The sequence below is a fragment of the Fusarium coffeatum genome (genome assembly GCF_003316985.1).
Source record: "Fusarium coffeatum strain FIESC_28 chromosome Unknown BRIP53273_contig_204, whole genome shotgun sequence".
Taxonomy (NCBI): Eukaryota; Fungi; Ascomycota; class Sordariomycetes; order Hypocreales; family Nectriaceae; genus Fusarium; species Fusarium coffeatum.
Genome location: NW_022157997.1, coordinates 61,551 through 75,658, shown reverse-complemented (window position 1 = coordinate 75,658; position 14,108 = coordinate 61,551). Strand labels below are relative to the sequence as shown.

The following is a 14,108-nucleotide window of genomic DNA, read 5'->3' as shown; positions in this document are numbered from 1 at the left end:
TCGCGTCACGACCTTAGCGTCGCTCAATTATTTCTCAATTCGGTATAGCAGCCAGCTGCGCCTAATCTCGCGCAATCACTGCCGCTTTCAGTATAAATCCAACGTTGATAGCCATTGCCGAAACATCATCAGCAACGGCACTTCAACACAACACCCGAAAATGCCTGTCGGTCCATTTGATAGGCGCAAAAAGCGATCACGGTGTCTTCAATGCGCTGCAAGTCATCTCAAGGTCTGAACCGGCCTACGACGTCTTGCATACGCAGCTAACCATCTATGCGACTAGTGCTCGGGTAGCTTTCCGTGCAGTAACTGTCAAAGAAAACGGACCAGTTGTAATTTCGAGAAACAGAAGTCGCAACAGATCTGGATCAACCACACAGATCCTGACGAAAGGGTTTCCTGTCGCATAGCTTGTGCTCCTCCCAGCATACAAACATTCGGTCCGTTGATGATCGCGCCTTCAACTCGCGAGACATATTATCTACCTCGCTACTTCGATGCGTTTCTGCACCACAACAACTTCAACCCCGGATCAAAAGTTTCCGTTGATGTAACGACCTTGATGAAGGACCAGGGCTCCGACAGCTTTCTCCGCAACGCTGTCCTTGCGCTTGGGGCCATGCAGGCTGTCAAGTTTGGTTCATCAGAGGGTATAACCCCAAACAAGGCGTACGATTCAGCTGTCTACTACTACTTAAACTCAGTAACAGGGCTACGGCAAGCCCTGAGCAAGTTCAACCATGGGGACAGCGCGCTCCATTCCATATTGTGGACCACTCACTTGCTAGGGTTGTTTGAGGTGTGTCGCTCTGTTAGATCGCACTAATAATAGTAATTGCTAACATTGCCAAGCTTATGACAGATTCAACTGGACAAGGTTGGGTACAACATTTAGTAGGTGGCACTTCCAAGGCTCTCGTAGCTGCCGGTCCCACAGTGTGCCTCACAGGTCGGGGTAGGCGATTCTTCACTGAGATACGTATCTTTGAGGTTTGCAGAGCTATTATATTCAATGAGCCCACCTTTCTTGCGAACTCAGAGTGGAGGTTTCTCACAGCGAGCATACATCCCAACGAGCATGGTAAGGACTGTGGTCTAAATTCCCTTTTGGATATTATCACTTTATGTTCGACGCTTCGTGTCCGGTATGTAGTACCCACTGTCGAAGAACATGTCTCCTGACTTTTTCTAGAGTTCGCCCAATTCTTTATTTCCCTGACGCGCAAGTAGATGGACACACCCAGAAGGACATCGATGACGCTTATGGCATTGCTCTAGAAGGCTTCCGTTTGAGGCAAGCTCTCGTCGATTGGGAAGCCGCTATGACGAGGCCTGAAAGCTCGAAGGCAGCTAATCACGAACCCACGGATGGAGCTTTCTTTATGCTTACTAAAGCATTCTTCGCAGCAACGAGCATCTATCTATCGGGAGTCTTTGACTACGAGATGCCATATTGGCAGGATATGGGTATAATAGCCCCGACTCTAAGCGAAGATGAGATACAAGGACATGTCGGCGACATCTTAACACATACACGGGAGATCCTATTCAAGGCTTCCATCTCGCCATTGCTGACTCTGTTCCCACTTCGAGTTGCTGGGGCGAGGTCTTGGGAGACTTGGCAGCAAGATTCCATCATGGACAGTCTTTCGGCAATTGAAAAGTCATTTCCTGTTGCGGCTTCTTTTAGAGCAGACTTACAGGGCGTATGGTCCCGAAGAGAGTTATTGGCATGAAAGGTAGCATTGATGTCGACATCATGAGAGGTAGCATAACACGGGCTCATCTTCGCTACATAATTGAAATAACTCATTCCAAGAGCTATGGAGCTGACATGGGATCTCTTCAGTTATTGAGACCCAGAGTTATTATTATGAGGCACTCTGAGGGACGCGACGAGTATCTTGATGGCTGTAGGGTTCAAGCTCGACAGTGAAGGTGTCATCAACCCGAATGCCTGCGTTTTGCCCATTTGCCAAGATACCCTTATCCGAGCCATCATCACTCAATCTCTCCCACTTGTTGTCTCCACGATTAACGTGGGTAGATGTGATCCCTCGGTCGGTGGGATTAGTGAAGCCCCGTTTTTGGCCCCGAGAACTACTATCGCCTATTCTTCCACCGCCAATTGTTATGAGAGTATTCGCGTTGGGGGTTCCGGATGACGCTTGGGTCTCGCGTCCGAAGGCTCGTTTGTAAAGGACGCGCAGAGATGGAAGGGAAGCCGCAATGCATCCGATTCCTAGTTCGACACAGGAAAACAGGACTATCATGCCAATGTAATCTGCTACTCGTTAGCGGGAAAGCTCAGGTCGGAATGACAGAGTCCAAGGCACATTTAAGATTGTTTTCGGGCTCTCGGTAATGCGAGATAAACGGGGCCCTAGCGACGGTAGCAATTGATGCGCTGGAGCTGAGTTAGTTGGAGCCAGTTTGGGTTCGAATGAGAGACTTTACACAGAGGCTAGAGAAAGGAGTCCAAGGACTTGCAGTTTTGCTTTGAATGGCATCTGCGTTTTCCATAGCAGTATTCCAGGCAACACGACGCAGCCAACATCGGTGACGATACTCGTGGCTGTATTGGTATGGCTGATTCCAATCAAGGTTTCGGTACTCGCACAAGTAGCCTTTCCTTCCAACACCAGATACGTATTCCAATTGGCTTCAACAGGTCGACAGAACGTTAAGATGCCGAAGAACGTTACGCAGAATGATGCCCAGGTTAATGCAAAGAGCACCCAAATGGAGTATTGCAATATCGGTACGGCCTTCGCAGCAATTCTTCTAAGCGTTACGCAGACGGAGGTTTTAATGAGAGCGACAGCGACGACGTAGACGGTGATCCAAATGATGTAAAACTTTTGCGACTCGGCTTGCAAATACGGATTGAGATTTTCGTCTTTCGAACCTATTCCGACTGAGACTGCATGTACGGCGAGACCTGTATCAGCGATGTAAATTACCTGCAAAGTCAGTATGTTCCACATAAGGAGATGGGGTTAGTCCATACCACAGCTCCTACAATCAGCCAGTCGTCAAGTCCAAAGGTACCATCTTTCATCCGGACTATCGCTCGCAGAGCAACTGTGATTGTGGCCAGAACGACGGATACTAGGATAATGGTGGTCATCGCCAGAGGGAAGCCCTCCAGTGTGACAGATCGCGCACTCTCATCTACCATGGCGGACTATGCATTGGTGCCCTGTGAATTCGTGTCGTAGTCTCGTAGAGTTGACGTTCATGAGTTATATATGATTGCAGACGTGTTAAGGTAGCAACCATAAGCATCGAAGTCAAAGTGTTATGATCTGTTTTTGGTGGCCAGGTTGAAAGTTCCGTGGACGCAAGCTCAGTGAAAGGATTGTCTTCCTCTTGACGAGATCAAAACTCCGTCAAACAGGGGACTCGCTGCCTGCAGGTACCACATTTCACCAGGGTACGGAGAATTGTTGCCAATGGCTCAACTGACGAGAAACAATCCTTCAATCCCAGCGATGGGCCATTCAAAGCTTCCATGACACAAGCGAGTCCGAAAAAGCAACTCTCAAACAAGCTTCTTCGCAAACGACCCATAGAGCGTGCTGTTTCGGACCCGAAGGATTCGCGTGGAAACGTTCCTACAAAGCCTGTGTCTGGATCCTGGCGGCATTGATTATCTCGTGGGTCTTTGTTCCATTGTAGGCGGGTCTTTAGTCGAGAAGCTGCGCTGGTGGTCCGATTGCCCCTTGCGTCGCGAAGAAAAAGTCTCGCTTTCTCTTGCCGCAGATGAGGCTGCAGATGAACATCCATCAGCCAACAGCGATCCGTATTTCCGGGAGCGAGATTTTCACATGCAGTGTTTACCAAGCCACGCAGAGAAGAATACAGGATCAATCGATCTAAGTTGTTAAACGACGAAGGTTTGAATGTTATGATCTCCACTGGGATAAGCACTACGGACGGTACTACCTCTTGGATAAAGGCCCCCAAAATATAGGGTTGTGGCTTTGCTCCAGAGAAGGAGTTTAGCAGTTCAGATCTGCGCCAATTAAGAATCACCCGTCACTAGTTCACTGTTTTTTTTTTCACGACGCTAAATCGTCCTGTAATTTTGTAAAACCTCGCTTAAATGAAGTCTCTCCGTCATTCGTGCGCTTGCGATCCTACTGGTTTCCGGGTTCGTGGTCCGCCACTAGGTGGATATCCCGATATCCACCTTGCGTTCGAGACGTTTCGCCCGAGACAATCAAGACAATCGAGGGAGCTTTATTATGTGATGCAATCTTAAACACGTTTTCTTACACTATATTCGTAAGAAGATACAATGCACCTCTACTATCACAAAAATATGCGGGGTTGTTGTGCTTTAATTGAGTGCAGCGCTCTCGCAGAGCCGACAAGGCACATGACCCTGAATGCTACCAGGGTCAAGGGTTTTCTACTGGCACCATCTTGGCATGGTTCGTTCCCCTTTGAAATGGGCCGACATTAGTGAATCCTTCGAAGAACCCTCCAATCTACAGCCTTTGTTCGTACTACTACGTAGTAGTTTTGAAGTAACCGTAGCACAAATACAAGGCTTGATCATTTGTTATTGGTCCTTGGTACGACCGTATCTCGTGACATTGGTTCTTATTGCGTCGACTGTTACTCACATTTGTCACAGAGTTGAGTTTGCCTCCGTAGAATTCTCTTCTTTCTTGTTTACTTCGACAAACACTGTGCCAGAATGGGTGATCAACGAGAAATCAACGTACGGCCCATTGGGGTTGGGAAAGACGCCCCTGACGAAATATTCCAGCTATCTGACTTGGATCATCTTATGCCCAAGCTCTACGTGCATATGATTGAGATTTTTGAGCTGCCACAAAACACCCCCAAGGATACGCTCGTCAACAGACTCATCGTTGGATTGGAGCGTGCACTCTCTGACTATCCTATCTTGACAGGTAAGCTACTCTAGATAAAGGTTTAGGGAAGTTACTCATGCTTGATGGTAGGAACTTTGCACTTTGACAATGATACGAAGCGCATTGTGGTGAAGAGGCAGGCCGATTCCTCTCTCAGTCTGCACATCAAGACCGCGTCAACAAATGACATCCCTTCCTTCTCTGTTCTCGAGAAGAATGATTTTCCTATTCATGTTCTCGACGCACCAAAGGTTTTACCAGAGCCCTTCGTCGGTGCACGCTTCCCCGTTCCGGGTCTTGACACATCCGTCAATGGACCTGCAGTCGGAGGAGCACAAATCACCTTCATTGAAGGCGGAATCATCATAGGCCTTGCCATTACCCATCAAGTTTGCGATGGGCCAGGCTTCGAGAACTTCTTAACGATCTGGTCAAAACATGCAGCTCAAGCTACAAGAGGGGAGTCAATCAATGGCTTCAGCAAATCCAAGGCTGAGATACCGTCCCGCGAGATCTTCACGTTACAGGAGAAGCCCAAGATCACTTCTGAGGAGCAAGAGAGACTTGTGGCCAAGTTCCCCACCATGAAGCTTCGAGATGGGCCCCCTGCTCCGCCGCCTGCCGACTTCAAGATGCCAGCAGTGAAGACACGTATTTGGCACTTTCCCAAGAGCAAGTTGCAAACTCTCAAAGCGCAATGCAGTGTAGGACTAGAACCGGGCACTTGGATTTCTACCTACGATGCAATCTTGTCTATTATGTGGCGTGCAACTGTGCGGGCCAAATCATCGGTGCTGAAGCCTAACCCAAGTGCTCCTTCAAAGGCCGTCCACGCTGTCAATGGTCGTGGTCGTGCAGGCTGGCCCATCTCAGACCGATACGTTGGCACTGCCATCACCATGCCGCAATCAGAAAAGCTCAGTGTTGCTGAAGTTCTCGGCGATTTGGAAAGCACATTACCAGTTCTTGCTCGAAGAGTCCGGGAGAGTACCAATTCAGTCAACCCCGAGTATCTATCCGATCTTGTCAAATACGGTGCGGCTGCGCCTACACTGCAATGGTCCGAGCTAGACATGCATTGGGTGCTTGGCCTAGACTGTATGGCGTTCGATTGGCATACAATGAAGTCGTATCAAAAGCACGACTTTGGGTTCGGAACACCTGCGGCGCTGAGGTGGCCGCATCCCAGTTTCGAGGGCTTCTTCTTCGTTCTCCCGACTAGAGCGGGGATAAGGAACACTGGTCAGGATGAGGGTATCGAAGTTTGCTTCGGTCTTGAGGAGAGGTGTTTCGCTGAGCTTGAGAAGGATGAGGAGTTTGCCAGGTATGCTGAGCAACGTGGACTGGGCATATAATGACTTGCTATTCACAACTTTGCGGAGATTGCAATGGTGGTTTTATTTATAATAGGAAATTCAGTCGTATCACTAGGGATTGTGCACTCGTTGCAGTGTATTCTGCCTTCAAATTCAATTCCTATGAAATTCCTTTACTACCAAGACTTACAGTTCAGATGGCCATCGCATCATAAAGTGTCTTCCCACAATTATAAGCAATCATAACAGTAATATCAGTTGTCTCCATTTACCATCTTCCATAGTGAGGACATATACAATAAATGAAATGGTACTAATGACACACTACCGTTCAAACCCATGGACCTGGGATCCGTAAAGTCGAGCCACTCGATATGCACTTCTCTGTTGATCAATCTAGTTGGTGATAAAGCGGGAACACTGCAGAAGCATTTCCCAGGAAATGTCACTCCTGTCAGCCACATGACGCCACCAACAGGCTGCATGGGTGATTCCAGCGCGACCGTTGAATGTTGTTAAAATTGATAAGGTTATGCAGATAAGATAAGCTTATCAGCCCAGTGTCTCCGGGGCAGCTTGGACACTACCCTACAGGTCTTTAAACACGGCAACGTCAACAGCAAGACTTACTTACAGACCTGGGGTAGAATTTTTTGTGTAATAAAACGTGCTTACAGTGTAATTTAAATCGCTTCTTTGTTACCTTGCCAAATCAACAGAGATTTAACACTGGCGAATTGAATATGTAACTTTAAAATTATTTATTAATACACATTTCTTCTACTAAACTCAACTTAGCGATGTTCAGAAACCCCAAGCAGCCGACGCATAGTAAGCGTTGAATCTTTACTCATAAACGCTGAAATACAGCCCTGTGAGTAAGGACTGCATCACAACATTTATTAAACTCACTTTTGATAGATGCTTTTGTTCTCTGTCTGTCCTAATGTCACTGTCCTGATCAGAGCTCGGGACACGTTGGCAATCTTACAAGGGCTGTCTTGGCAAAAGTAAGATTATTTATCCGAGCTCGGTACCTATACTAACATGTATTATAACTCAAAAGTCCCTCCGCTCCTTCAATCCCGTTGGCCTCAACTCAAAACTTATTACTCATTTTAGTGGGAGTCCCCGAACCGCATGTTTCTCTTCCTCCTCCGGTTCCTTATCTGGATCATTGAATCAGACGAGTTTTGCTTTTTAAGTCCACTCTGTTTCTTAAGTAAGGTTTCATTAGGCCCTCAGCTGGAAATACTGAAACTTTTCCTTCATTGGACTTTTCTTTTTCTCAACTGGCACGACAGTCATGTCACTTTTTGCAGCTCGGCAAGAGCGGCACGATAGAGCTAAGCGAGGATCCTCCGTATTGTAACCCTGTTCTGCCCCAGTTGATCTGCTTTGCCAAGCTCATCTTTTACCAGCGTTTCTGCAGGGATCAACTTTCTGCCGGATTTTCGGTCGGGTCGATCTCTTCGGGGACTCGCTCCGAAATACCCTACCAAAGACTCTGTACAATTAGCCAAATACCACCGCAATGTCCTTCTGTCGAGACTCGTAATTCACGTACCCTTTGCAGCCTGCTTGGCTGTCGTGATGTAGTTAGTCAAAAGCTCACAAGTTGGAGAGAATCAATCGCATTTCTCTCCCTCTTTCTTCTCCCTTTTTCTTCTCCCCCGCATCAAGTAGATACAAATTAGTAATTCAGGGAGCAACTCTGCCGTAACTGTGCCTCTGATGCATAAACTCAATTGATAAGGGAGCAACTTGTCTCAAAGGGCCGAAAAAAGAAATCGAATGCTTGATACGAGCCTTTGGATCCTTACCAGGGCCAGCCAGTAATATTGTCCGAAAAACTGCGCTCTCCCTTACAAGCTGTTTCGTGACCCCTGCCTCTCCCCATTGCCACAGACTGAACAGAGTGATTCCGGCCACTCGCCGCATATCCCTTGCATTCTACCGAATGATACGGGCCAACCGTACTCTTAAAGCGGCTGCATCGGTACCTCGTTCCCCTGGTGCTAACAACTTTGAGCCTGATGCATATCTCCGCGTCAGAGAAGGTCCTGAGTAGGCAAATTACCAAATTAGTGTGGTAGGAACCCAGCTTTTCGTCGACAGAAGATCCTTACAAACTCTCATAAGGGTTGCCGTTCTAGCCCTCATGTCGTAGGATAATTGTGCCGACGAGAACTTAATCTCCTAGTGACGTTTGACGTGCCATAACTTGCCTTCATGTATGTCAGACGACGCGGGAGAGGCTTTTAGATTTAATTGACGCCAATCCCATATTCGTTAGTCGTAAAGTTGTCACCAACGTCCATTCCTTTTAATTGAAACTTCCTTTGCTCAGTTTGCTTTTCCTTTTTATCGCTATGTCTGGCGTTGCCAAAGAGGCCGTCGTGGTGAGTTGAATAAAACCTTCCACTGCAAATCCTTTCCTAGATCATGTTCGCTTGCTAACGGTGATCGATCTTGCAGCCCATCGAGGCCGTGCTTTTTACAGTAGCATCACTCCTTGTCCTTGCTCGATTGACCCTTCGAACGATCCGTCAACATCAAAGCCTCACGATAAGCGACTGGTTTCTTGTCGCGTCATGGTTCGATGCCGCTGCTCTGTTTGGTACCGACACCGCCGCATACAAGCTTGGAGGAATGGATGAATATGATCCCGATGCGCCACCACGAGCTATAGAGACTCAAATAGCTTTGGCCAAGATTACCTTTGCTGGGAACTACTTCTACGACACGGGCATCTACCTACCGAAACTGGCATTGCTGGCTCTCTACTTCAAGCTCATCCCACCGACGCTTCCTACGCTACGCAAATGTCTCTATGTAACAACGGCATTGACAGGAACGTTCATGGTCGCGACTTGCTTTATCGATACATTTTGGTGTGGTTCCAATGTGGCTGTCAATTGGGATCCTGAGGGAGACTGTAGCACCTATGAGTCAAAGGTCGTCTTCCGCATTGACTGGGGAATGAATCTTGTCTCTGACATTCTCGGTATGTCGCAACCTCCAGACCTGTACAATTAGCTCTAACGAAGCAATTCAGTATTTTGCCTTCCCTTTCCTCTTCTTTTTGGACTTCAACTCAGCCGACGGTACAAGGTGGGTCTGGTGGCCATTTTTGCATCGGGGATCATCACGCTCGGAGCAAGTATTGCCAGATTTGTCACAATTGATGTGATTCACGCATGGACCAATGTTTGTAAGTCTTGGCTGTCGCTTCCAACCGCATTGACCACTGTTACTTACATCTCCGACTTAGACGTGCTATCAATGACTGAACTTGCCGCCGCGATTGTCGTGGTGTCATTGCCAGCACTTAAATCTCTCCTACACGGCCTTGGTCTGCGCTCTACAAAACAAGGAACAACGGAAACGGGGTCTGGCTACCACAAACATTCAACAACAGTCAATTCGGCCAGTCACTTCAACAAGCTTTCAAGCGGCCGCGATCGCCATGTTGACCGTTATGGACACACTGCGCGTGTAGCCGCAGTCCCCGAGGAGGACTCCGGTAGCGAAGTGGAGCTGACAAACCTCCATGGGATTTACAAGTCGGCCCGCGTAAGCGTGACTTACCAGCGAAGAGAAGACGAGGATTGGCAGGGGGCGGCAGGAGGGAAGGGGACGGGGAAAGACCGCAATGACGGGAGCTTTCCCAAATAGTATTGATCGCCTGTCAGAGGGAGCAAAAGTGTGGATGCAACGGAAGAACTTTGTTGGGAAACAGCCGGATATAAACGACGTGCGATTGGTACTCTTGCACGAAATGGGATTTGACACCTGTACAGTAACCAAGACCCATAATGACTAAGACTTTCTACTGGACGTTGCCTGCAAAAAGAAGCCAAAAATCCACTCTGATCAATTCCACAACTGTCAACATCTTCAGGGTTCATAAAGTGGCGTAGAAGCCTGAAATAAGCATAATCTCCGTCTACGAGGGCCATGTAGTCGGTCATTGGTGTATAAACCAAAACTCTGCCTCTCTTCTGCACTGCTGCAAATTGAGACTCCCAACCAACACGCACATGCAACGTCTCAATTACTCCCTCCCTGGCCAAGTGGCAGGATGTTGGTGCAGGGTTTATTTTGGGCTTGCCGGTATCTACGGACAAGAAGCCGCGAACCAATCAATCCACTTGGATATCAGAGCTCTGCAAGGGGGCCCCATGCAACCCCAATTTTCTCTCGTAACCCTTGAAAAGCCGTTGCATACTAAAATTGCTTCTTTCTTCATTCTCTGATCTGACACTGGTTGGTTATTGGTGTTGGTCCTCGTCTGACTATGTGCCTCCCACATGCAGCGGATAAAATCACGCCACGAATGCTCCAGGGAACGTTTTGTGTTACATTTCATGCGTTGCAGATGAATTTTGCAACCGAGGTGGGTTCTTTTTTTCTTCCATGTGGCGTCCAGAATTAAAGAGTGCTTGAATTAAAAGTCCAATGTGTCTTGCATGTTAGAAGCTGATCCGCATCCCTCCTCCCTCTCTTTATTTTCTTCTTCTTTAGGTCAACGTTCATACTCTAGTCCACGAGACCACGAACCTTCAAGATGGCGTTCAGAATCACTGGCAAGGACTGTATGGTGAGTTACATTTCTAGTTTGCGACACTCTGTCTCTGTTGATCAATTGCTTACATAGTTCTAGATCTCGGAATGGATCCTACTGGCAATGGCGTACGTCTTTGTCGGCGCCCGGATTTACGCTCGCCTCTTCCGCGCCCGTCAGAAGCTCGATACGTCGGATTGGCTGCTGATCGTTTCCGCTCTCAATGCCCTTGCATTGATCATCTGTGATACACTCACTTATCAGATGGGTGTTTTGGACGAGTATGAGACATCAGTCAGACTGTCAAAGGTAAGACCATTCGAAGCCTCGACTGTGATAAGTACAACTAACGTGTGTATCTAGATTTCGTTCGCTTCCAACTACTTCTACGACTTCGGAATGGGTTTCCCCAAGCTCAGCATGCTGGCCTTTTACTGGGCCTACTTCCTCCCCTCGAACGGTGTCAGCTCCGCTATGCGCAAGACCTTATACGGCATCACTGCTTTTGTCTGCATTTCATACCTCGTCATCCTCTTCGACGATACCTTCTTCTGTGGCAAGGATGTCTCCGTCCAGTGGTCCCAAGAGGAGGGCGCGTGCAGTGTCTTTTACGCACCCGAGCCATTCATTCTCAACTTCACTCTGAACTTGGCTTGCTACTTTGCTGTTTACGCCCTGCCTCTGATCCTGCTTATCCAAGGCGTCCTGAAGTCCTCCACCGGAGTCACTGTTACCTTCATTTTGGGAGCTCTTACCATCTGCACCACTATGGTCCGATTCATCACCCTCAAGGTTGGAACTGGCCAGGAGAACCTTGTCTGTAAGTCTTTATCTTTCGCAAATCCAGAGCACATGGAGAAGAAGCTAACATGACTTTCAGACCCTCTCAGTATGGTCGAGATGGCGCTTGCTATCACTGTCGTTGCCCTTCCTGGATTGAAGCCGCTCGTCAGCCGCACCGAAAAGCATGAGACTACCCACGAAACCTTCCAGATTAAGAACTAAAACAGAGATATATGACCTGGCAGGCAGGGTCTGACCATCACCGATTATCAAGTCTGTCGCGTGACTACCTTGCGACAGCAATTAATATATATTTAGGTATCTGCTTCATACTAAGCTTTTACATTATTATCTCTCTACATGCGATGATAGGACTCTCGTTCTGGCGTACCAATCTCAGTCACCTAGCTACACGAGATGAACCTCTTGAGTACAATATGTGTGATTGTTTTGACAAAGACATCTTTATCACACCATGAACCCATTCACATCTGCCTGCAACATATTCTTCTCTTGTTACGTGTGAAAGATGCTACTACGCCAGCTGTGAAGAAAGTCGGGCATCCCAAAGCCTTCATGAAGAATGTTCAAGTTATCATTGTGTTAAAAAACCAACTCATGCATAGGAACGGGATCCTCTCGATTGTATCTCGCTGACAGGGGCATCGAGAGGATGCTTCCCATCCCAATCAATGTTCCTTCCCGCCGGAGATTCCTTGAAAGGTTTCAACAATCTCCATGTTCATCGATGCACCATTGTCCAGTAGCCCCTTCCGCACGATAAGGTCGCATCCTTCCACTTCAAAGCTGACTACCTTGGCGTGACAGCCGAAAAGGCCATCATAATCTCGATGAGTCCCCCTTTTTACTTAACTCTAATGGTATGCTTATCGTAGCTACGGGTCAGCTATTTGTGGACTCATTTGCTGACTCAAATGTTGTCATGCGCCGAAGACTCATTATTCAAATTTCAAAGTCTACTCCACAATGAGGAGACTATGCAGACCCAGTTGCTAGATGGCATTGGAGGACTGGACATGAATGTTTGGGCACCTTGTATAAAATCTCCGCTCTTACACATTTGAGCCAGATACTTCTCTGGTCAACAAAGCGTAGAGGAAAAGCTTCCACGACCTCTCCGACTTCATAGCACAAGTTTCCCATCAGCACAACCTCATGGCTAACCTGGCCCAATATCGTGACAAACTTTCCAGCTGACCAACCGAGCTTAAAGAGCGCATGTGGCAGTGTCATACCCTCGCTGCGTTGCACAACCAGTATCGCCACTTCGCATCTTCGCCAGATGCCCAATCTCCTCTTGACAGACTCGCCGCCATCTTGTCCGGGCTTCACCAGACATCATAAATCGAACTTACGTGCCTTGATCTGACCTGCGCATATACTGTCCCGTTGTTGCTCCAACTTGGCGCATGTCCTTGATCACTGGCGTCCTTGTAAGGTCTCTACTCTAGACTAACTCAAGCGGGTACTCTTCTACGGTTTGACACCCTTCGACTTGATGCAGACGGTGTGGAAACTTCAAGCGATGGAGACCGAGGAAGATATCGATATAATTCTTCGCCAACAGTTCGTTGACCATGGACTGTGTCAGAGACAGTCGGGCAGCCATACCTGGGTAACTACTCGGGGTCTGCTAGTGAAACGTCTGGTGATAAAGATGTCTGCAGTACGTAATTCATAAAACAACAATTTTGTTTAAACTAATATATCTTGGTAACAACATTTGGCATATTATCCGGAAGTTTTGTTTGGAGCTCTTCCCCACTAACGGCAGAGATCTCGCCATATTGGGCCTATCAGTAGACGAGTTGTTCTTGAATCCGATTCGGGGTCTAGGTACTATCATCTGACCTTCGAATTTTCATGGAAAAAGGTACAGCCTCAATTTAACAGCCTCTTCGTATCAATTGATATCGCTTTCACCTCAGCCTTCAACCCCCACTTCAAGGTTCAGGCAACCACTTACCGCACCAAGAATCCGTGAAGGACTTCCGCATACGATGCCTAGCGCGGAATCTAGACTAAAAGACACAGATAAAGGCAAATGGAAGTACGAGATCCCAATTGGTAGGTTGCTGGTAAGAGCTAGATTGCTCGTGACTGAGTCAAAGTGGATTGAAAAGCTGACTGCATAAGCCGATTGCAAGGGTACAACAAAATGCCCACCAATAATACTCCATCAACCTTCGTATGTGCGGCTCTGCCTGTGGGTCTGATCCAGTCTATAAGGCTGATTGTGCAGTCTTACTCATTCTGCATGACGCACAATCAGCCTTAAAGACCGGTTCACGCACAATCGATACCAGGAACTTGGTCCTGGAATTGGCAGTGGGGGTTTTCTGTAAGCTGAGAACCGTCAGACTATCCAAGTAATCTTTAAGTGTCAAGATGCTGCGATGTGCGGGGACTGGGTCTGTGCCCTTCCAATAGCAAGAATAAAGAATGACCAACAGCATGGAAAGTCCTACCAACAACGTTGAAACTCTAACCACCTGCAAGTAATAGTCTGAATTGAGCAACCCTTATTTT

At 47.7% G+C, this 14,108-nt stretch overlaps 4 protein-coding genes across 4 annotated transcripts; 3 read left to right on the top strand and 1 right to left on the bottom strand.

The window, feature by feature from the left end:
• Nucleotides 1–451: 451 nt before the first annotated feature.
• On the top strand, nt 452–1,739 carry FIESC28_08624 (uncharacterized protein; the record flags this gene model as incomplete). The annotated part of the gene is made up of 3 exons (XM_031162762.1): nt 452–802; nt 856–1,148; nt 1,196–1,739. The coding sequence occupies 3 exons, from the start codon at nt 452–454 to the stop codon at nt 1,737–1,739; spliced, it is 1,188 nt and encodes a 395-aa protein (XP_031013190.1).
• Nucleotides 1,740–2,456: 717 nt separating this feature from the next.
• On the bottom strand, nt 2,457–3,184 carry FIESC28_08623 (uncharacterized protein; the record flags this gene model as incomplete). Its single annotated transcript, XM_031162761.1, has 2 exons — nt 2,457–2,966; nt 3,014–3,184. The coding sequence occupies 2 exons, from the start codon at nt 3,182–3,184 to the stop codon at nt 2,457–2,459; spliced, it is 681 nt and encodes a 226-aa protein (XP_031013189.1).
• A 1,527-nt stretch (nt 3,185–4,711) lies between these two features.
• On the top strand, nt 4,712–6,247 carry FIESC28_08622 (uncharacterized protein; the record flags this gene model as incomplete). Its single annotated transcript, XM_031162760.1, has 2 exons — nt 4,712–4,931; nt 4,983–6,247. 2 exons carry the CDS (start codon nt 4,712–4,714, stop codon nt 6,245–6,247), a joined length of 1,485 nt encoding a protein of 494 aa, XP_031013188.1.
• A 2,333-nt stretch (nt 6,248–8,580) lies between these two features.
• On the top strand, nt 8,581–11,780 carry FIESC28_08621 (uncharacterized protein; the record flags this gene model as incomplete). Its single annotated transcript, XM_031162759.1, has 8 exons — nt 8,581–8,610; nt 8,687–9,215; nt 9,267–9,422; nt 9,483–9,784; nt 10,755–10,811; nt 10,875–11,084; nt 11,139–11,595; nt 11,656–11,780. The coding sequence occupies 8 exons, from the start codon at nt 8,581–8,583 to the stop codon at nt 11,778–11,780; spliced, it is 1,866 nt and encodes a 621-aa protein (XP_031013187.1).
• Nucleotides 11,781–14,108: the final 2,328 nt, after the last annotated feature.